This window comes from Mytilus galloprovincialis, chromosome 14 (genome assembly GCF_965363235.1).
Source record: "Mytilus galloprovincialis chromosome 14, xbMytGall1.hap1.1, whole genome shotgun sequence".
Taxonomy (NCBI): domain Eukaryota; kingdom Metazoa; phylum Mollusca; class Bivalvia; order Mytilida; family Mytilidae; genus Mytilus; species Mytilus galloprovincialis.
The window spans coordinates 62,175,654-62,198,868 of NC_134851.1; the positions used below are offsets into that span (position 1 = coordinate 62,175,654).

The 23,215-nt window shown below is 32.4% G+C and overlaps 1 protein-coding gene across 1 annotated transcript in view; it reads left to right on the forward strand.

The window, feature by feature from the left end:
- Nucleotides 1-14,564, forward strand: part of LOC143059117 (von Willebrand factor D and EGF domain-containing protein-like) — a 70,342-nt gene extending 55,778 nt beyond the window's left edge. The window contains exons 23-31 of the mRNA XM_076232608.1: nucleotides 2,995-3,090; nucleotides 5,191-5,286; nucleotides 5,970-6,065; nucleotides 6,514-6,705; nucleotides 8,204-8,299; nucleotides 9,068-9,166; nucleotides 9,782-9,877; nucleotides 11,004-11,095; nucleotides 13,146-14,564. Of these exons, the coding sequence (XP_076088723.1) occupies nucleotides 2,995-3,090; nucleotides 5,191-5,286; nucleotides 5,970-6,065; nucleotides 6,514-6,705; nucleotides 8,204-8,299; nucleotides 9,068-9,166; nucleotides 9,782-9,877; nucleotides 11,004-11,095; nucleotides 13,146-13,160 (878 nt within the window). The 3' untranslated portion in view covers nucleotides 13,161-14,564. The remainder of the gene's footprint in view (nucleotides 1-2,994; nucleotides 3,091-5,190; nucleotides 5,287-5,969; nucleotides 6,066-6,513; nucleotides 6,706-8,203; nucleotides 8,300-9,067; nucleotides 9,167-9,781; nucleotides 9,878-11,003; nucleotides 11,096-13,145) is intronic.
- The last annotated feature ends 8,651 nt before the right edge of the window (nucleotides 14,565-23,215 follow it).

Here is a 23,215-nt window from a genome sequence, read left to right on the forward strand (position 1 = left end):
ATTGTCAATTCTATCCCGAATTTGTCAACTAAAACCGAAAAAGACGTAGAAATATCTGAATTTTTGGTATTTGAGCAAGTGTAAAATCATTTGTTCCCCGGACTAATGCTATACCGACCAGAAACTACAAAAAATTATGACACTACAGAGACAAAAGTCAATAATTTCCGTCAGTTCTACAGGTTTAAAGAAAGAAAGACAACATTAAAACATGAGGGAAAATGCAAATACTATGACATCTTGTGCTTTAGAAATTGAAATTTAAGTTAAGTTAAGTTATTTAATATTATATAAATCAACCTTAGTTGGACGGGATTCGAACCGTTGCCCTGTTTGATTGCATTGATATCCGCATCGTAAGCGAGAGCCTTATCCCCACTGCTACCAGGTTTAACGTTATCAATTGGCAAATCAAGCCATTTAAACTGTACTTTGAAAATGATTGAAATATATGAAATAATTCACTAAAAATCTTGATAAAACTAGGGGGGGGTCTCAACACTCGCAGGTGCGTGAAGCTCACAGCTTGATGATATGAGGGTAAGTAAATGTGTTTTATAAATCACAAGTCTACTACCAATAATTATGCACACTTTTTAGAATTTCGTAAATTTTTCGTTTTTGTACCTTTTCGCATGGACTGGCTCATATAGGTGATATCGGCGAAAGTACCAAGCAAAGCCTATGTATAGTAAAAGAGTGATTTCGCCCTAACTTTTTAAAAAATCAACATATTTTAGATGTGTTTTTAGCAAACTAGATGTTTTGAGAGATGCCGAATCCATTTGAAACTTCAAATCGTTGCTAAAATATTTGGAATATGGACTTTTTGCTGATTGGTGTACGGTTGCTAAGGGGAGAATTTTAGTTGCTAGGGATAATTATATGTCAATATTTGCATTAAATTATAACGTTAGATATGAAGTATTATAAGTATTTCGATATTTCATTGCTTTTTGGCAATTTCGATTTTTTTGTTTTTTTGTGATTTTGAAAATGATATGAGCCAGTCCATGCGAAAAGGTACAAAAAGTCCTTTTGGTAAACTTTACAGGACACGTTATCAAAGTTTGTTATAGTATTTTTGAAAAACGATTTTATCCGAAAAAAAATTACATTAATGTAAACATTCATAAGATTGTCAATTCTATCCCGAATTTGTCAACTAAAACCGAAAAAGACGTAGAAATATCTGAATTTTTGGTATTTGAGCAAGTGTAAAATCATTTGTTCCCCGGACTAATGCTATACCGACCAGAAACTACAAAAAATTATGACACTACAGAGACAAAAGTCAATAATTTCCGTCAGTTCTACAGGTTTAAAGAAAGAAAGACAACATTAAAACATGAGGGAAAATGCAAATACTATGACATCTTGTGCTTTAGAAATTGAAATTTAAGTTAAGTTAAGTTATTTAATATTATATAAATCAACCTTAGTTGGACGGGATTCCAACCGTTGCCCTGTTTGATTGCATTGATATCCGCATCGTAAGCGAGAGCCTTATCCCCACTGCTACCAGGTTTAACGTTATCAATTGGCAAATCAAGCCATTTAAACTGTACTTTGAAAATGATTGAAATATATGAAATAATTCACTAAAAATCTTGATAAAACTAGGGGGGGGTCTCAACACTCGCAGGTGCGTGAAGCTCACAGCTTGATGATATGAGGGTAAGTAAATGTGTTTTATAAATCACAAGTCTACTACCAATAATTATGCACACTTTTTAGAATTTCGTAAATTTTTCGTTTTTGTACCTTTTCGCATGGACTGGCTCATATGTCAGCCATACCGTGTGGTGCGTTTTCAGATTCATCACTTGACAACTTCCTGTTTACCGAACACTTGTCTGATTTTACACATGATAGCCAAGTTGAAAATTTTCGTCACATTTTTCTCAGGAACTACAATACAAGGATTTCTAAAATTTGGTTTCAGGATTTATATAAGTCAGCTATACCGTGTGATGCGTTTTCAGATTCATCAATCGACAACTTCCTGTTTACCGAACACTTGTATGATTTTACACATGATAGCCAAGTTGAAAATTTTCGTCACATTTTTCTCAGGAACTACAATACAAGGATTTCTGAAATTTGGTTTCAGGATTTATATAAGTCAGCTATACCGTGTGATGCGTTTTCAGATTCATCACTCGACTACTTCCTGTTTACCGAACACTTGTATGATTTTACACATGATAACCAAGTTAAAAATTTTCGTCACATTTTTCTCAGGAACTACAATACAAGGATTTCTGAAATTTGGTTTCAGGATTTTTATAAGTCAGCTATACCGTGTGATGCGTTTTCAGATTCATCACTCGACAACTTCCTGTTTACCGAACACTTGCATATTTTTACACTATTAATATTATCCACTTGCGGCGGGGGTATCATCAGTGAGCAGTAGCTCGCAGTTTCACTTGTTTGTTTTAAATAGCTATAGCAAAATGTTTGAAGCACCAGTACAGATATTAACGCCCCAATTGAAAAGTATAATACTGATATCATCATATCTGACAGATTTTATTTCATAGAAAGATTATCCTTTTATTATTTAAATTTTAAGGACCTTAAACATGTTATATACCTTCTTCTTTCAACATTATTCAAAATAATACTATAAATGCAGAAATTTTCGTGGAGGATTTAATTTCGTTTATTTCATGGAATGAATATATCAACGAAATTAAAATTCACGAAAATTTTACCTCCTTATTATATCACTTCCATTTACTGGAAACCACAAAATTAAATTCTTATGAAATTTTATATAGAGACAAAACCACGAAATTTTCACCCAACGGAAATTATTATTTCTACAGTAGGTGGTTTTCAAATATGATTATTAGATCACTCTAAGCATACTAAAGAAATATTTGTGGAAACAAAATTTCAAGATAATTATTTGTAATTTTTAAATTTAATTCAAATGCAAGTCTATTTATAAACTATTCAACTGACACTTTATATTGAAATTTACAGCATTCTGTTTTCCACCATGTAAAGATGGAAATATTTGTACTCAGCCAGGTGTTTGTGGATGTCGTCATGGTTACCAAGGATCAGGATGTAGTCAAGGTATTTCATATAAAATATTGGTGTTAATCTTATGGAGCAAATTGCTGTTAAAAATGTTTTGTTTACTTACTTTTTAGCTCACCTGGCCCGAAAGGGCCAAGTGAGCTTTTCTCATCACTTGGCGTCCGTTGTCGTCTGTCGTCCGTCGTCGTTAACTTTTACAAAAATCTTCTCCTCTGAAACTATTGGGCCAAATTTAACTAAATTTAGCCACAATCATCATTGGGGTATCAAGTTTTAAAAATGTGTCCGGTGACCAAGCCAACCAACCAAGATGGCCGCCATGGCTAAAAATAGAACATAGGGGTAAAATGCAGTTTTGGGCTTATAACTCAAAAACCAAAGCATTAAGAGCAAATAAGACATGGGGGTAAAAGGTTTATCAGGTCAAGATCTATCTACTCTGAAATTTTCGGATGAATCTGACAACCCGTTGTTAGGTTACTGTCCCTGAATTGGTAATTTTAAGGAAATTTTGCCGTTTTTTGTTTTTATCTTGAATATTGTTATAGATAGAGATAAACTGTAAACAGCAATAATGTTCAGCAAATAAGTTAACATAACCTAAATGGTCAGTTGACCCCAATAGTCAATTTTTAACCATTTTTCGTAAATCTTAGTAATCTTTTAGAAAAATCTTCTCTGAAACTACTGGGCCAAATTGAACCAAACTCGGTGACGATCATCATTGGGGTATGTAGTTTTAAAAATGTGTCCGGTGACTCTGCCAACTAACCAAGATGGCCGCCATGGCTAAAAATAGAACCAGGGTAAATTGCAGTTTTTATGCCCCACCTACGATAGTAGAGGGGCATTATGTTTTCTGGTCTGTGCGTCCGTCCGTCCGTCCGTCCGTCTGTCCGTCCGTCTGTCCGTCCGTCTGTCCGTTCGTTCGTCCGTCCGTCCGTCTGTCCCGCTTCAGGTTAAAGTTTTTGGTCAAGGTAGTTTTTGATGAAGTTTAAGTCCAATCGACTTCAAACTTAGTACACATGTCCCCTATGATATGATCTTTCTAATTTTAATGCCAAATTAGAGTTTTTACCCCAATTTCACGGTCCACTGAACATGGAAAATGATAGTGCGAGTGGGGCATTCGTGTACTGAGGACACATTCTTGTTGGCTTATAACTCAAAAACCAAAGCATTTAGAGCAAATCTGACGGGAGGTGAAATTGTTGATCAGGTCAACATCTATCTGCCCTGGAATTTTTAGATGAATTAGATAATTGGTTGTTAGGTTGCTGCCCCTGAATTGGTAATTTTAAGGAAATTTTGCCATTTTTTGTTTTTATCTTGAATATTGTTATAGATAGACATAAACTGTAAACAAAAATAATTTACAGCAAAAAAAGACCTAAAAATAAGTCAACATGACCAAAATGGTCAATTTTCCCCCTAAGGAGTAATTTCCCTTCATAGTCAATTTTTAACAATTTTCATAAAATTTGTAAATTTTCACTAACATTTTCCACTGAAACTACTGGGCTAAGTTCATTATTGATAGAGATAATTGTAAGCAGCAAGAATGTTCAGTAAAGTAAAATCTACAAACACATCACCATCACCAAAATACAATTTTGTCATGAATCCATCTGTGTCTTTTGTTTAATATTCACATAGACCAAGGTGAGCGACACAGGCTCTTTAGAGCCTCTAGTTATGTAATACATGTATTTGTTTATTTCAGTATTTATGAGTAATACCCATTTTATTGGATCTCATGAGTAAAGGTGAACCAGAAATTTAAATATTTAAAGTGGTAAAAAAAAGTAAAATCACAAAAATTCTAAACTATGAGGGAAATTCAAAACAGAAAGTCTCTAATCAAATGGCAAATTCAAATAATATTACACATCAAACAAATGGGCAACAACTGTCATATTCTTGACTTGGTACAGGCATTTTTAAATGTAGAAAATGGTGGATTGAATCTGGTTTTATAGCGCTAAACCTCTCACTTGTATGACAGTCATATCAAATTCCAAGCATGCACTGACTTTAGCAAAATCATGAAATCCAATATCCACAAAAAATACAATATTTACAAGTATGAAACAATTGGTCAACCAAAACTAAAACCTCTCTTTCTTTTACTTCAAGCTATATGTAGAATCCAGTGTCAGAATAGAGGCTTTTGTTACCAACCAGACAAGTGTTTTTGTCCTCCTGGTTATACGGGGCAGTATTGTGAAACAGGTAAAGTTAAAGATTAAACAGTAAATAATAACTTCGGCCATGCTGTCATTTAAATTTCTGGTAAGATTATCGTACTTAGACTCAACATTCAACTGATCAAAATACTGATTTGGTGTTTCAAGCACAGATTTTGTACTACGAGTTCTGAGTATAGTTTTATGACCAAAAGCTTAGGGCACTTAAGTGTATTTCTGCTTAGCATTGCCTGAATAACCATCTGACCAAAATGTACCAATTTAATCTACTGCCTTCAGTTAGCTGTTATTTTATATCTTCAGTAGGAAGATTTCAAGTTGTATATATTTGTGATTTGGAAGAGATTTTTTTTTTGATAAATCTATAAAAATAAATTGAATAATTTATTCTCTTATATGTAAGTTTTATAAAGATTATGGTACATGCATATAGTGTAAACACTTATTTTGTTTATTTTATCAAAACATACTATTGCACAAATAGTGATTTTCAATATCCTATAGTGCTTTAACAATGAGGCTAAGGTCTCTTTATGGTATAAATTGCTAATTAAAGCAGGGGGATTAATTAACAAATGTAAAAATAACTAATGTGTCTTTGTTGAATTTTACAAAGCATTGTTTACATACTAAAGAACTTGATTTAGCATTCTATGAAAGGAAAAAAAGTTTTGGTTTTTGTCTGTCTTCAAATTTTTGTTTTTATAGAGTTATGTCCCCTTGGATGTGCTAATGGTGGATCTTGTCTTGGTAAAAACTTGTGTGTCTGTTTATCTGGCTACAGAGGTCATAGATGTGAAATAGGTAAGTTTCAGGGGCATATAAATAGTGGCCTCTAAGAAAGGATATGGATTAATTATTCAAGGTCACTAAGATAAAGATTACTGCATGCATGTGGATTCATCATTATTTTGCAATACACATTTTCAAGGATTTTGAGGGAATAGATAAACTGTTAAATTAAAAAAAAAAAACAAAAAAAACTGGACAGGTAATGAGGTTACTTTAATTGTCATTCTTAGGAAAATGAGGTATGTTTTCATATTGCAAATTAAATGACACAACTATCCACTAGATTTAAAACTAAGTGGAATAAGTTAATACAGACCTCCTTACAGCCTTCAACAATGAGTGAAAAAAATACCATATAGGAGGCCTCTTGGCATAATTGAACAATTATATGGTAGAGAGGTTTGGACATCCATGTATGAACTCAATATTCCAATTTCTGTATATATTTTTTTCTTCACAGAATCTTGTTCTATCACCTGTCTGAATGGTGGAACTTGTGTTGGATTTAACCGATGTCGGTGTACAGAACAGTTCAAAGGAGTCTTTTGTGAACAAGCTGTGTGTGAACCAGACTGTATTAATGGAGGTGTGTGTGTCCGTCCAGGGGTTTGTTACTGTCCCATGGGATACCATGGCCGTCAGTGTGAAAATGGTTTGTTTTGCTCATTTAACATCTGTTTATTTTGAGTTGATAAATCTCTGCAAACATTAAATGTTAACATTTTTCAGTTAATAAGAGCCGATGAAATTATTTCTAATTTTAATGCCAAATTAGAGTTGACCCTTATTTCACGGTATATGGAACACAGAAAATGATAGTGGGAGTGCGGCATCCATGTACAATGGACACAATCTTGTTAAAAGGATGAAATACAAAAGAACAGGTGAGAAAATTCCAAATGATTGATTGAGTAGGCCTTCAGGCTTTAACTATGGTAGAGCAGCTGAAAATTAGAGCAGAATTATTCAGGTTATAAAAACAGAAGTGCAGAAAAATTAACAAAACCAACTTAGGCCACGGTTTTTTAATTTGTTGGTTTACGGATTTTCTCCATGAAAAAGTCGGGTCGGTCGGTCGGAAAAAAAAAGAAAAAAAAAGATCTTTCAAGACATAAAACTGATATGCAAAATAAATATATATATATTTCACCTTTCTAATAATATGTTTGTCATACTATTTTGTCATCATTCTTAAATTTTAGTTCGATGAAATAGTATTTCTCAGCTGTAATAAACATCGCATGACATTGTCTAATAATTTCCCGTAAAAAAGGGGTGCATGGACATAGACGAAATTAAATCGTCATTTCACAAACAAGAAAAAGAGATTCATGTCGGTAGCTCTTAATTAAAACTTGGTGAATAGTAATTAGCACGAAAACTGATAAAGATAAAAATGTAAAAATGTCGTACGAAAATAAGTTTCAACACGCGTGTCAAAAACGTAATAGACTAGTCCACTGGAAAAACGAGAATATCGGGTTAAATAATAGTTGTCATGCATTCCCGTTTTTTTATCCAAATGGAACATATTTTTTTATTATCTATGAAAACAAGAAAATTTCAAATGATTTGTTAAAATTCAGAACTTTTACTCGGTGTCTTGAACTTCCACCTGTCCACATTTGGACAAGTCTATTTCTATGAGAACAGGCATCTTACGGACTGGTGACAAATAAAGGAAACGAACTTATTGTGTAACTAGTTTTAAACACAGATTTCGTTCCGCAAAATTATTTGCGCAAACAATATTTCAAGGTCATTAATAATTGATTTGTCTATTTTTAGAAACGTAAACTGAAAGTTTCATTTTTTCACAACAGAAAGTGTCATCACTTCTGTATTAAGTGATTTATGCATTTCCTTTCATAAAAAAAGGACATTTTAATTATTTTCAGGGATAATGCATTTGTTAGGGTCGGCGGGAATAAAAAAGCATGAAAAGTCAATTTAATTTTTATTCTGGAAATCGGCAAAATGGGTCGGCGGATCCGTAAACCAACAAATTAAAAAATCCTGGCCTTATTTGTAGAAATTGTTTCCGTCTGGTATTTTTGTGTGGTTTTTTTTATGCATTTATCGATAATAAAATATTTTTACCAATGTCCTTAAAAATCACTGAAACTGACCATTGAAGTTTTGTATTTCAGCATTCTGTTATCCTTCTTGTGAAAATGGTGGTTACTGTATAGCAGGGAACCAGTGTCAGTGTCGCCCAGGGTTTGCAGGATTACAATGTCAGTTAAGTAAGTATTGTAACCATGGTGACTGCTGTTGTAAGGATATTTGGTATGTGTAATCATAGCAAGGTAAACTTATTATAACACGGCTTATAAAAAGTGGAGGTATACTGTTTTACCTCTGTCTGTTCATCTGTTAGTCTTTTCATCAATCTGTTCGTCCGTTGGTCTGTGTGTCCTCCTGTCCCATGAATTTTTTTGTCACATTTCAAGGATTTCTGAAATTTGATTTCAGGGTTTATGTAAGTCAGATATACAGTGTGATGAGTTTCAGATTCATCACGCAACAACTTTCTGTCTACTGAACACTTATATCATGTATATATTTTTACTCTATTAAAATTATCCACTTTTGGTGGGAGTATCATCAGTGAGCAGTAGCTTGCAGTTTCTCTTGTTTTGACAGGATTAATCTTGAATTGATATATTTAAAAAAAGAGTGTGGTTTAATTGCCAATGAGACAACTCTTCGCAAAAGATCAAATGACACAGAAATTAACAACTATTATTAGGTCACCATAAGGCCTTCATCTCATTTTCCTTGTTTCATTATTAAGTATTTGTGATATCTGTAGTAAAACCTTATCTTAAAGACTTTCAACATGAAATTCAATCATAATAAGGAAAGAAGGTGTGCTCTTGTTTTTGCCATTTAAAGTAACTACTAAATGTGAAGGTACTTTTTTTCGAAAAATCACGAAAAATAAGTTCCTGAGAAACAAAATTACTTTTACAGTATTTGTGATCATCGTATTTTATAAATTTATCTTATAGAATATTGCTTGAAAAATATGTGTCAGAATGGTGGCCGATGTGTTGGACCTGGAGCATGTGTTTGCAGGGCAGGATGGGAAGGCAAATATTGCAGACGACGTAAGTTTTTATGAATCGTGTAATTTTCATTTCATAGATATCAAAATATGATGAAATTCTTTGTATCTCTACAATACGACAAGAAAAAATTTAATATGAAAATATAGAAAGCGTTCATCACCACAGAAACATGATAAATGTTAAAGTTCCCATGTTCTGCGTCGTAAAATAATTGAATTTCAGGCAGCTCATAAAAGAAAATTTTAGAGGCAATTAATGGTCAATTTGATATTATTTCACCATTTTAAAATATAATAATCCAAGTGAAGACCGAAAACAGAACGATAATATTAATAAATTTCATTTGGACCAGTAATATATTCATTAAGATAAGTTTTCTTCCATCTTACCAATTTATAGTCTATTTCTATACAAGAAGATCTGTTAGAGAACTGCTGACATTCTCTGGTGGAGATCCAGTTGTCTCATTGGCAATCAAACCACATTTGGATGTTATTAATTCAAAGAATTTAGCACAAATAAATTTGTTAATAGTAATTAAGAAAAGGATTATTATGATGATATTTAAAGTAAGACAGTGACTTGCCTAAAGAATTCCAAGATAATAAACTAAACCTGAGAAATGAAAAATTGTAGATTCAAATTTTATTTCAGCTACATGTCATCTTGGTTGTCAAAATGGTGGTTATTGTTATTTACCTAATAGATGTCGCTGTCCACTTGAGTACTGGGGACCGTTTTGTCAATTTCGTAAGTAAAAGGCAGATGGTAAAAAATTATAAGTAACTTTATAATTTTATAAAACAAAACTTGATCAGGGAATGCAAGCCTCAAATAAAACATTAGTTTCCCATAATTCATGAACAAATCTCCTACAAACCTCAAGTCAAAATTAATCAGGTATTCAACATCATTTATACATGTTAGGTTGCTGTCTTAAAGATTTTAACTTTACCTCTCCTTTATGCTAAGGTATGTGAATGCCAAAACTCTTGAGTATTATAAATCCCTCCCTCCCCTCCTGCCTAAAAAAAAAGAATTCAGGATTAACACTTACAAGGGGACAAAGTCCTTTATTACGGTAGAAAGAAAAAGAAAGAAATCCAAAAAAAAATCTAATGTTTAAAAATTTTAAGAATTTCCTGCCAAAAAAATCATTCTACTAATGAACTCAAAATTGTTAACTTCTTTTTTTCAGGCTTTTTCATTTCCCCCATTTGGCATTTGTGCAGAAATCTACTTCCTTCTTCAGGTCTCATTTGTTATGAGACTTTCATTAAAATATATCTGTCTAGCAAAATATAGGGAGGAACAAAATATTTTTTTTTTATATGAAAAAACAATACCTGATGATAATGTTTCTTTGTTTACATTGAATATGACATCATAACTTAAATAATGTCACTCATTACTTAAATAATGTCACATATAAAATCCCCAACAACAGAAGAAAAAAATACTGAAACGTAACAGTATTTCTGTTTCTTTTTTGACAGATTTTGAAGTTATATAATATGTTTGAATTAAAAAAAAAATTCATATGGACTTCGTCCCCTTTCACAGGTAATGCTTGCCTCATATTAATTAGAAAGAAAAAAATTCAGGGTGTTGGAATGTTATTTTACTAATTCAAGAATTTTGGATTCATTGCTTTTATTTTTGCAATAATTAAGATAGACAATTAATGAGTATTTTTTCAGGATCCTGGGATGAACATTTTAATATTTCAAGAATAATTTGAGATTCAGCATTTATTTGTCTGGGAATATTGAGCTCAAATAAATAATTTCTGAAATAAAAAAGTGTCTCTTTTGCTCAAACTTTTATTTCAACATAATGATGTTTTAAAGTCAGTAAACTTTGTATCTACTTTTAGCCTCATGTTACCCTCCATGTGGATATGGCAGTCTGTGCACCTCAACAAACTATTGCACATGTCGTAAATATTATACAGGAAAATATTGTAGAGTAAGTATTTGGGAGTCAGAGTTTAGTATTTGTTAGGGATGGCATCGAGTTCTGAGTACTCGTATACTGGATTGGAAGGCTGAGTACTCGAGTACAGTTTTAGTACTTGGATACTCGTTTGCCTGTCATACATCTTGAGATATTTCTCTTCACATTTTCACTCACTTTAGTTCCGTTGAAATATCCCCTTTTAACACTAAATAAAATCAGTTAACAACAAAAATATGTTTATCCTGATAATACTATTTTTATGCCCCACCTACGATAGTAGAGGGGCATAATGTTTTCTGGTCTGTGCGTCCGTTCGTCCGTCTGTTCGTTCGTCCGTCTGTCCGTTCGTTCGTCCGTCCGTCCGTTTGTTTGTCCGTCTGTCCCGCTTCAGGTTAAAGTTTTTGGTCAAGGTAGTTTTTGATGAAGTTGAAGTCCAATCGACTTCAAACTTATTATACATGTTCCCTATGATATGATCTTTTTAATTTTAATGCCAAATTAGAGGGTTTACCCCAATTTCACGGTCCACTGAACATAGAAAATGATAGTGCGAGTGGGGCATTCTTGTACTGGGGACACATTCTTGTTTTTATAGTAGTACCAGCAACGTCCTTTCCTTCCGAGGGAATGTTTTCATTTGCACTTCTTGTAACAAAAATTGAAAGACAAACAGTCTTTCGTCTGAAATTGTTGACCAGATGCATATTTCTAAACAAGAATAAAATCAAAGTGACCTGCGGTGAACCCTCTGCAACTGATTAGAGACATTTTAACAGTCTTTGGACGCGGATTAACACTTTCATGGATTAATAATTAACTCATCACAAGCTGTAAAAACTTACCTTTGTTTGTTAATCAGACTTGTATGTAAATGTGATTGGTATGATATGTACATTGAATTAATTTAATTACTCTGTATTTGAAACTTAACTATAATGGTTTATTTTTTACAATTTAAAGATAGGAGAAAGTACGAGAGCGGCATTCAAACCCAAAAAGTAGAAAATAAACGAACAACGTCATGGCTAAAAAAAATTCAAAATATGACAAACGAGATAGTGCAAAAAAAAAAAAAAAACACAGAAAAAGATAAGACTGAGCAACTCGAATAAGATCAAGTAATTTGAAGTCCAATATTGTTGTTGACAAATAAATGGACAAGTTAGTCGTATAATCAAAAATACCAACTCATCAGGAACAGATGATACATAAATTGTCTACTTTGTCAGACTTTATATGCAAATATTTTTGAGTTTATTGGAATTGGGTTCATGAACACATACACAAACAATAATTGCTATTATGATAGGTTGTTAATAGAAACAGCGACTGGTAATTCATTGTTAAATTGACACAACAAACAGAGGATAAAGCTGTGTTTTTAGTATGTTTGTCTTTCGTTAATATGTTTATGAAAGTTAATAACAAAAACACTGCATCCCGCCTAAAATCTTAACTTTTCAATAAACGTATAAGTTTCATCCAGGTACTTGCGAGTACTTGAGTATCATGACCGAGTATCTGAGTATTAAATTTCAGATCTTTTGACATCCCTTAAGTATTTGGGAGTCAGAGTTAGTATTTATAAAAGATGCAAAAGTTTTATTGTTTTAAGTAAATTTTTGGAGTCTTTGAGCTGATATTTATGAAAGCTGGAAAAGATTATGTGAGTTTCGACCAGAGTTAAAGGAGGTAGACCTAGGTTAAGGGAATTAACTCTAAAAATCAGTACGTTTGTGTTAACCATTTTCATAAATATATTCTAAGCTTCTAGGTTAAATAAATTATTTCCAATCTATTTCAGGTTAATGCCTAAAATACATTGATGAAACTTGTCTTTTACAAACACATAACTGATTTAAAGAGTTATCTCCCTCAACATAGATCTACTTCCTTGTCTCATTGGCAATCATACCGCATCTTCTTATTTTTATATTGTGTGCATAGAAATAACATCATACATTTCTTAACTATCAAATCAATTACCAACTGGTATACAAAATCTTCTTATTTTTTCATTAACATTTTCATTTTAATTTCTTCTTTATTTTCATTTCAGAGACGAAAAAGATGAAGTAGCATTCTTATTACCAAGAATTCCAAAACATTCCAGAGTAAACTACATTATGAGAAGCATGAAAATATGAGACAGTTTATATTCTAAGTGACAGAGCCAAGCTTGTATGTCTGTTGGATAATACTCCTGTCGATATTGAAAGTTATGCAGAAGAATTATTTGCTAGTTTGACCATATTGAATGTGTTGGTAAATCGATGCCAAAATGTAAACCTTATACATATCTTGTTTTAAATATTTTTGTCCAAACTGTAATAATTATTATTATAGCTATTTTGTGTAATTTTACTTTGATATTTTTTTTGTGATCATTCTTCATATCATGCTACTCTCTTGAGATGGAAGATAATTGTTGGAAAGTAAAGGTGCATGATGATGTGACATTTTCAATATAAACATCAACAATTTCATATTAGGAAAAATAGCGATAACAGATAAATGGTCTTTCATGTCACCATTCGATGCGACTGTAGCTTTGAAACACGCTCTAATTAAAAAAAATATCAATGATCATTAAAAATATATTCCAGCTCCAAATAAAGAAGGATGTACTGGTCAATAACATATCTCTGTCCCATTTTTCAGCATTTGCAATTCAAAGCCTGTTTTTCTATGGCTACAATCTTTATCTGAAAGTGGCCGATAGACGTATTTACACTTGTATGCAAATTTGTCCTCCATTACATATAATCACACAGGTTCCTGTAAACTTTGACATCATAATTCAAAACATTTGATGTCATAACTAAAAGTGATTGTTGCTTGACGTCAAAAGGTTATTCGGAGGTGATATAATATAAGGTCATTTAGAGGCAAAATACATCTAAATACCAAAAGTGTAAATACGTTTATCAATAAAAATGTCTATGTCAATAACACATCTCAGCTGTCCCATTTTCAACACATTTACAATTTATAACTTCTCATTTTATGTACTTATTTATTGATCATTTGTGTCAACTAGTCATATTCTTTTACTTATAAAACCATAAAATTCAGAATAAGTCTTATTTCCATTGTAAATAAAATACTGTGTGAATGATTTTCATATAATAAGACTTAGGAGGGGCAGGGTTCCTAGGCCCCATTTATAGAGCTACATTTATGGTTAATGCATAGACTTGTGTAGTCCAACTTACCAAGGGGCTAGCCCCCGCCTCACTTTCAAAATCCTGAATCTCTTGATGTGTACCTAGCCTGTTTGAAATATAAACACTTCATTTAAAACAGTAAAAAAATGAAAATCTGTGATAATTCATGTACAGGAGTTACTATGTATAATATACATATATATATGATATTTCAAATTTCCTTATTATATTTGTATTCAATAGTTGATACTTATTTTTACTATGAAAAAGTATGTCAAATTTGTATTTATTAAATAAATTTGTAAAAATGCCATGTCTGTTCATTGAAATTAGTTTGGATTCAGATATTTGACTTTGAATGCAATTAAAAGTTAAAAAAAATATAATGCCATACTTAGGGGCATTTCGTCTCTGCATCCTTTCATGCATTCCTCTGTCCATTTGTTTCTTCTGTCTGCCCCACTTCAGGTTAAAGTTTTTGGACAAGATAGTTTTGGATGAAGTTTAATTCTAATCAACTTGAAACTTGATACACATGTTCCCTATGATATGATCATTCTAATTTTAATGACAAATAAGAGTTTAAATTCCAATTTCACGGTCCACTGAACATAGAAAATGATAATGCGAGTGAATCTGATTTATAATAGCTAGGATTTTCCATGGTTTAATATAAATAGGAGTTTTGATATGATTACCAATGAGACAACTGTTTATCCAGCAAAATTCAAATGCAGTTGTTGTGAATTCTTGAATTGGCATCTGCAAGCAATTTCAAAATATTTTGAAAGGAAAATCACAGTTCTGGAATAATGAATGCAATTTGTTATTATTTTTGCTTTGTCAAATTGTGGTAAACCAATTTACTGGTCTTCACAGAGTTCGACTCATTCACCAAACAATGTAGATGCCACTTCCATATTACCCAAGATTTTTTTCAATTCCTCTGTTTATTTTAAGTAGTTCTGTTGGATTTGGTATTGGTATAAACTCATCCTTTCTTAGTCTCTTGTTAAAAAAAGGAGAGGGACAAAAGATACCAGAGGGAGAGTCAAACTCATAGATTGAAAATAAACTGACAACACCATGGCTAAAAATAAAATAAACAGACAAATTGTAGTATAGTAGAGTAAGTAGACACAACATAGAAAACTAAAGACTAAGCAACACGTGTACGAATCCCCCCAAAAACTGTTTGCTCATCCCTCTTTTTCTGTTGTTTTTGAGTTATTATGTGTTTGTGTTTAGATTTGTCTCCTAGACTATATTTCTGCTTTCAATAATAGGGATTTGGATTTTAAAGTTTTCTATCATGTTCTTGACCTCATGGCAGTGACTTATTGTATATTAAATTGAACTTCACTATAATGTTATGCAATAATGTTAAAACTTTGACCTACTGAAAATAAAAGGATATTTCAAATATCTCAAAAATAAAGAAAAAGAATTAAATAAAATGAGACTCAATAACTATCCTTGGTTTATTGCATTTGATGAATATAAAAAAAAATGAGATTTGGTCTGATTGTAATGGGGTCACTATCAATCAGAGACAGAAGGACAATATTGCCTTCAAATATAAGCCACTTTCATGTCTGCCAATTTAAAAAAATCCCAATGGGTGTTTAGGTGTTCAACCAGTTTTCAAGGGTTTCAATTTTCGCAGTGTTATGCGCAACAAAACATTTTTTTGTTACACTTAAATTATAATGCAAGCTAAATTGAGTGTGCTTGCATGGGATACATTTGACCCAATTGAAGGCATGATAGTAAATAATAGGATGAAGATAAGAAATAAAAGCGATGGTAATGTATCATAATTTGTATTTATGTTGTGTGTTGTATTCCTCCTAGGTTTCTGTTAACTGTGTTCTAGTCTTTTTCTGAATGATTTTTCTATTCTACTCTATTCTGGCTCAAAAGAGTCATTTTGATATTTTTTTACGGAGTATATAATGAAACATTTGCTATACTCCACGGGATCTGAATTGGATGATATTGTCGAAATGCGCATCTGGTGCAAGAAAATTGGTACCGTTAATTTTATTACACTTTTCACTTATTATATTATTGATATAATACTTATTTTTATAATGCACTTGAATGATAACTTAAAACTCACTGATGACAAAAGCTCAGTATATAAGATAACTTTTTTAACCAGTGGAACATATTTCACAGACGAGGAACTTATTTCACCAGGTGAGGAACAAATCTCACAAACCAAGAACTTATTTCACAAGGTAAGGCACAAATCTCATAAACCTGGAACTAATTTCACCAAGTAAGGAACAATTTTCACTAACCCGGTACTTATATCACCAGGTAAAGTGTGGAACTTATTTCATAGAGATGGAACAAATTATATATAAATCATCTGTAAAAAAAGTTCTCCCAGAACATATTTCCTGTGATATTAGTTCCACTGGAACTTTTATCACAGGAACAAATTTTGGCTCATATTTGCATGCACTGTTTTGTATATGACTACAAACTTTTTGAGGTTGTATAATGTTCTCATTGTCCAAAGACATTTGTTTTAAAGACTTGAGTATAAGTGTATGGATATCTATGAAAAAGAATTATATCAACTTATTTTGTCATAATTTGCCTATTTTAAATCAATTAAGTTATACATTTACATTATTTTATCATAGAAGAACAAATGAACCTCCAGAGACAGCTCAGCTACACATTTGTACCTTGGAGATAGCTATACTATAAAATTGAGAAAGGAAATGGGGAATGTGTCAAAGCGACAACAACCCGACCATAGAGCAAACAACAGCCGAAGGCCACCAATGGGTCTTCACTGTAGCGAGAAACTCCCGCACCCGTCACTGAGGCGTCCTTCAGCTGGCCCCTTAAAAAATATATATACTACAGTCATAATGAACGTCATACTAAACTCTGAATTATACACAAGAAACTAAAATTAAAAATCATACAAGACTAACAAAGGCCAGAGGCTCCTGACTTGGGACAGGCACAAAATTGCGGCGGTGTTAAACATATTTATGAGATCTCAACCCCCCTATACGTCTAGCCAATGTAGAAAAGTAAACGCATAACAATACGCACATTAAAATTCAGTTCAAGAGAAGTCCGAGTCCGATGTCAGAAGATGTAACAAAAGAAAATAAATAAAATGACAATAATTCATAAATACAGAAAAGCTTATTCCAGTAAATAAGTGTTGTATATACAGAAAGTGCAGGAAAATGTTTGCTTAACAAACAAAATAGTTATTAACACGTAAATAGTTTTTGACACTATAAAAAGGTAAAGAGTATGTTTTCCAGGATAATGTTTGCTTCCAGTATAAAGTTTAGACCTCATAAATAGTTTTAGAAACTATAACTGAACTGGTAACTATGGTATTTATTTTACAGGAAAATGTTTTCCTCTAGAAAATAGTTCATAGCATGCATGCACATGTGGAGAGTTGTCTTATTGGCAATCATTCTACCTCTTCTTTTTTTTTTATACATAAATAGCTTTTGAAATTGTAAACCGGTTATAAAGTACTTTTTACGGGAAAATTCTTACTTCCAGTAAATAGTTCGTATCTAGTACATAGACTTGTGACCGGTAAATAGTCTTTTTTGGACATTTTCCTCATAATAGAAATTTTATTTGTCTACAATTGTATAGAGAAAATACATAATAAAACACTTTTTTTTTAAATTAAGTACTCTGTTATTATAAATCAAATTTCATTCCAAATTATCTGTTTTAAATTTTAAGTCTGATATAATTTATTATTATTTTAGATGCATGTGATTTAAACTTTTCCGACTGTTTACTCTATCTGTATCAAATAAAGTGCATATTTTGACGATGAATTTCACCCCAATTGTTATCAATCATAATGAATTGTGTATTGCATAACACATAATTATACATATGTATACTCAAAAATACTCTTCGCTCTGTCATTTAATGGATTATGTTGACAAGATAACTTTTTATGAAGTAGCCATTAGTTATAAAGATTAATTGTGCGCAGGTCACGAATATTTAAATCTTCGTGTCTGTACCTTAAATCACCATGCACAACCTTTGATCATAAATAAAATTTTACAATGTAAAAATCTTTTAAAAAATATGGATATTATGTAAACAAATGTATACCCAAACTCGAAGTATGGGTGGTAGACTGTAATAACTTGGTCGATCCAGTTTGGGTGGTAGACTGTAATAACTTGGTCGATCCAGTTTGGGTGGTAGACTGTAATAACTTGGTCGATCCAGTTTGGGTGGTACATTCATCCAGTATGATAGTATATACTACAATGACCTTTTCCCTCTAGTCCGGTATGATAGTATATTGTAATGGCCTTACATAAATAAGGATGTTAGTTTTCTCGTTTGAATTGTTTAACATCGTCATTTCGGGGCCTTTTATAGCTGACTATGCGGTATGGGCTTTGCTCGTTGTTGAAGGCCGTACGATGACATAGACTATAGTTGTTAATTTCTGTGTCATGTTGGTCTCTTGTGGAGAAGTGTCTCATTGGCAATCATACCAAATAGTCTTGTTTTTATATTGTCCATCCAGTATGGTTGTACACTGTAATGACCTTATCCATCCATTATGATGGTTTATTGTAATAACCTTGTCCTTCAAGTATGGTAGTACACTTTAATGACCTTGTCCATCCAGTATAGTAGTCCACCTCAATGACCGTGTCCATCCAGTATGGGTGTTACACTGAAATGACCTTGTCCATCCAGTATGGTAGTCCACCTCAATGACCGTGTCCATCCAGTATGGGTGTTACACTGAAATGACCTTGTCCATCCAGTATAGTAGTATACTGTAATGACCTTGTCCATCCAGTATGGGTAGCACACTGTAATGACTTTGTCCATCTAGTATGGTAGTATAATGTACTAACCTTGTCCTTCAAGTATGGTAGTACACTTCGATGACCTTGTTCAATATTATGAGTGATACAATTCGAAAACCTTGTCCATTCAGTATGAATGTAACACTCTTATGACCTTGCCCATCCAGTATGGATGGTACGCTAACGCTTTTAGACTATGACCCTGTCCATCTAGTATTGGTGGTACACTTCTATGACCTTGTCCATCCAGTATGGGTTGTACATAGCAATGACATTGACAATCCAGTACATGTGGTAAACTGCAACGACCTTGTCGCTTTAGTCTGATGGTACATCGCAATGACCTTGACAAACCAGTGTGGGTGTTACACTTCAATGACCTTGCCCATTTAGTGGCCATCTAGTCTTGGTGGTACAATAAAGAGCTATATTTAACTAACCCTAAACATTAACCTAACCATACAACTGAAGATTACTGAACAAACAATTTGAAATTATACCTTTAAGACAAACCAGAAAGTAAAAGTGTTTGTCGACATTTCTATTAATTTGTTCCTGACTATTTTGGTCGAGTCGAAATTCAAGACAACAAAATTAAAAAAATCTGTAATGTATATAAAAATAGCAGTCATATGGAATCATTATTCAGAATATTTGAAAAAACATATTGACCATCTATAGGAGTAAAATATAAATCTGAAGAACACTACGGAGCGAATATAAATTTCAATAAATTAATTATAAATGTAATTAAACGACATTGATTTATAAGCACAACCTTTCTAAAATGGCATTTATAGATTACAAGACCAAATATACTACATTTATTTAAATACAACAAATGCATCGGACATTTACTTACTATTTGCAAAACCGTATAGCTGTCATTCAAAATGTTTGTTGAAATTTACAATGTAAATTGTAATGTTAATTTTGGTAATTAGCGTCACCTTTGAAATTTACATTTGATGAAGATTAATTGCTATAACCCAGCAGTTTCTCCGAGGGATTTATGGGGCGGGGGGGGGGGCAAGGGGTTTAACTGTTATGCTGTTATGGGGCAATTTAATTCTTTGTTATCTGTTATTTTGAAAATATAATATTTGCTGTTAGCTGTTATTGTCTTATTCATTGTTAGCTGTTATTGGGCTTTTAGTTTTTTTTTTTTTGTTATATGTTATTGTGATAATGTATTTGCTGTTAACTGTTATTGAAAATTGAAATGTTAGCATTTTTTTGACAGCCAATATTCGGTAGAAATTGAAGATCATTGGACATTGGGGTCTAGCACTAGTAATATGTTGGTCCCGTATTCGGAGAAGGATTCCATTAACATATACCCATTACAGAAGTGAGGTCCAGGACAATTCCAGTATATCTTATGATTATCCTTTGTAATAAATTCCATTTTTTTTTGGAACATGCATTTAGAATATCTTATTTTTTTGTATGAGGATAATGTTCCTTGTTTCCCGTACCAAAATATTAAATCAGAACAATTATTAATATGACAAAAAGGAAAACATATGGCCAGGAATATCTGACAATATTCTCAATTAAGGACTAGGTCCTTACAACCAGTTAACCTTTTATATAATATGGTACATTGACTCAGCTCTGTGATTCTTTCCAAAGCAGAACCAAACAATTGTACAATGAAAGTTCCAACCATGTACTATGTCCCGAAGCAGCACATTGCTCATTACAAACAAAGATTTATTTCGTCTTCAAGCCATTGCTCCCCTACTAAACTGTGTATTCTACTTTATACTAGTACACTTGGTCCAATCAATAGCCTGATAAAAAAATGTTCAAATTGAGCCTTTGAAAATAATGGAATAAATTACTTTTGGAGTGTCAAAATTGGTTCGAGGTACTTGATAAATTGCATGCTTATAATTGGTGCTTTTGATTTTCTACCCTATATACTGACCACTTTGCCTCGTAGTCTTATTAAGAAAAATTCACACACCTCATTAAATGGGCCTTTAGAAAAAGTCAGAATGCGAATATATATATTCAAACTCTTTTAGGTCATTTTTTAGTAGCAACAAACACAAGAACTATGTGATGAATACCATAAAAGCCCTTGAATTTTTACTAGATATCATTTTTGTCTCTTTGACATATTCCTCATTTCCATTCTCAATATTATTACACACTATTTAAATTACAAGCATGTGTGAGTTTCTATGATAACTGTATAAAAATAAATGCTGAAAAAAAGTATTCTATAACAAACAAACAGCTACGCCATAAGCGCATGATACGCCCGTCGCCCTTTTTGAAATATTCGATAACTTCTTTATGTTATATCAGATATTTATAAAAATTGAATGGATGCTTTAGTCAATATATATAAACAATACACCAAAGTTTCATGCGAACTGCTGAAAACGTTTTTGAGTTATTGACCGAAAACGGGAAAATACCACCTTTTTTAATGAATAAAACCCAATAACATAAAATCTAAATAGAAAGGGCGCTTACAACAATAGCTATAAACAATTCAGCAAAGTTTCATGAGAACTGCTGAAAACGTTTTTGTGTTAATATCAGAAAACTGGAAAATCCCCCCTTTTTCATTAACAAAACCCCTTAACTCGGAAACATAAAATCTAAAATTTATAAAAATTGAAAGGGAGCTCATATCAATAGATAGTAACAATTCACCAAAATTCCTTGCAAATTTGTGAAAGGATTTTTGAGATATTATCAGAAAACTTTTATTTTTATCACCATTTTTATTGAATAAAACCCCATTTACTCAGAAACTTAAAATCTGAAATTTATGAAATATGAAGGGGACCCCACGTCAATAGATATAAACAATTTCCAAAAGTTTTATGCGAATTGGTTAAAGAGTGCTGAAGTTAATATTCGACATGTTGACGACAGACGGACAACAGTATTCCATAATACGTCCTGTAAACGAGCGTATAAAAATATATTGAGTAGTAAACACATTTCAGATACATAATTTTAAAAACATGTTCATAGAAAATGGAATTCATTACAAAGGATTATACCCGTAATAAGAAATACTGGATTTGTCAAGGTACCGACTTATTTTAATATTTCATTTACTGTTAGCTGTTTTTGTCCATTTTAATTCCTTGTTATCTGTTATAAGCCAAATCAATTTGCTGTTTTGCTGTTTTGCTGTTATTGGGACCCCCCTTGCCCCCCCCTCGTTTATATTTTGTGCATTTGGTTTTATCAAGGTGAAAGGGGTACAACATGGGGAGACATCATATTGCAAGTCAGTCTTAAGCATAAGGGTCAGTATGGGGTTACAGAATAGAAAAAAATCGAACTTTGAATTTCTACAGAAAAATGGGTAAATCTAATAAAGAATGGCGAAAATGAAAGGCCGGAAATTAAAAAAAAATATATTGGAAAATTGGATGCTTTATTCAAAGGATAGGAATAATGGGCACTAGTAAAACAATGGCTTATATTAAATAAAATATGCAGAGCTATAAAAGGACAGCAGACCACCCAGACCTTCACTAAATAATCAAATATACAGCTGAATGCTCACAACTACATTACACTTCGTTTGTAAATACCGTTGAAATTTATTATCATATGGATTCGACAAATGTTTCCAGGGTTAGCTAGAACAAGTTAACCGTAGTATCTCTTTTGAAGACGAGACGTTCGTTTGGCGCAAATACATTTTTAAACCCTTGTATCTATTGTATCTATGATGAGTTTATTTACACCACTGGGTCGATGCCACTGCTGGTGGAGTTTTTTTTCCCCGAGGGTATCACATGGCCCAGTAGTCAGCACTTCTGTGTTGACATAAATTATCATTGATATGGTCATAATTATGAATTAACTGCCGTTTAAAACACTTTACCTTAGTAATAGATTATCTTGACTGTAAATGGCAAAACCTATACAATTTTTTAGTCCTCAATGCTCTTCTACTTCGTTCTTTATTTGGCAATTGCCTTTTAAACTTTTTTTTTATTAAACGTCATTGATGAGGCTTTTATAGACGAAACGCGCCGCGCGTCTGGCCCGAATACAAATTTGCAATCCTGATGATCTATTATGACGGTTTAATTAATGATGTCTTATGTACTATTATATATATT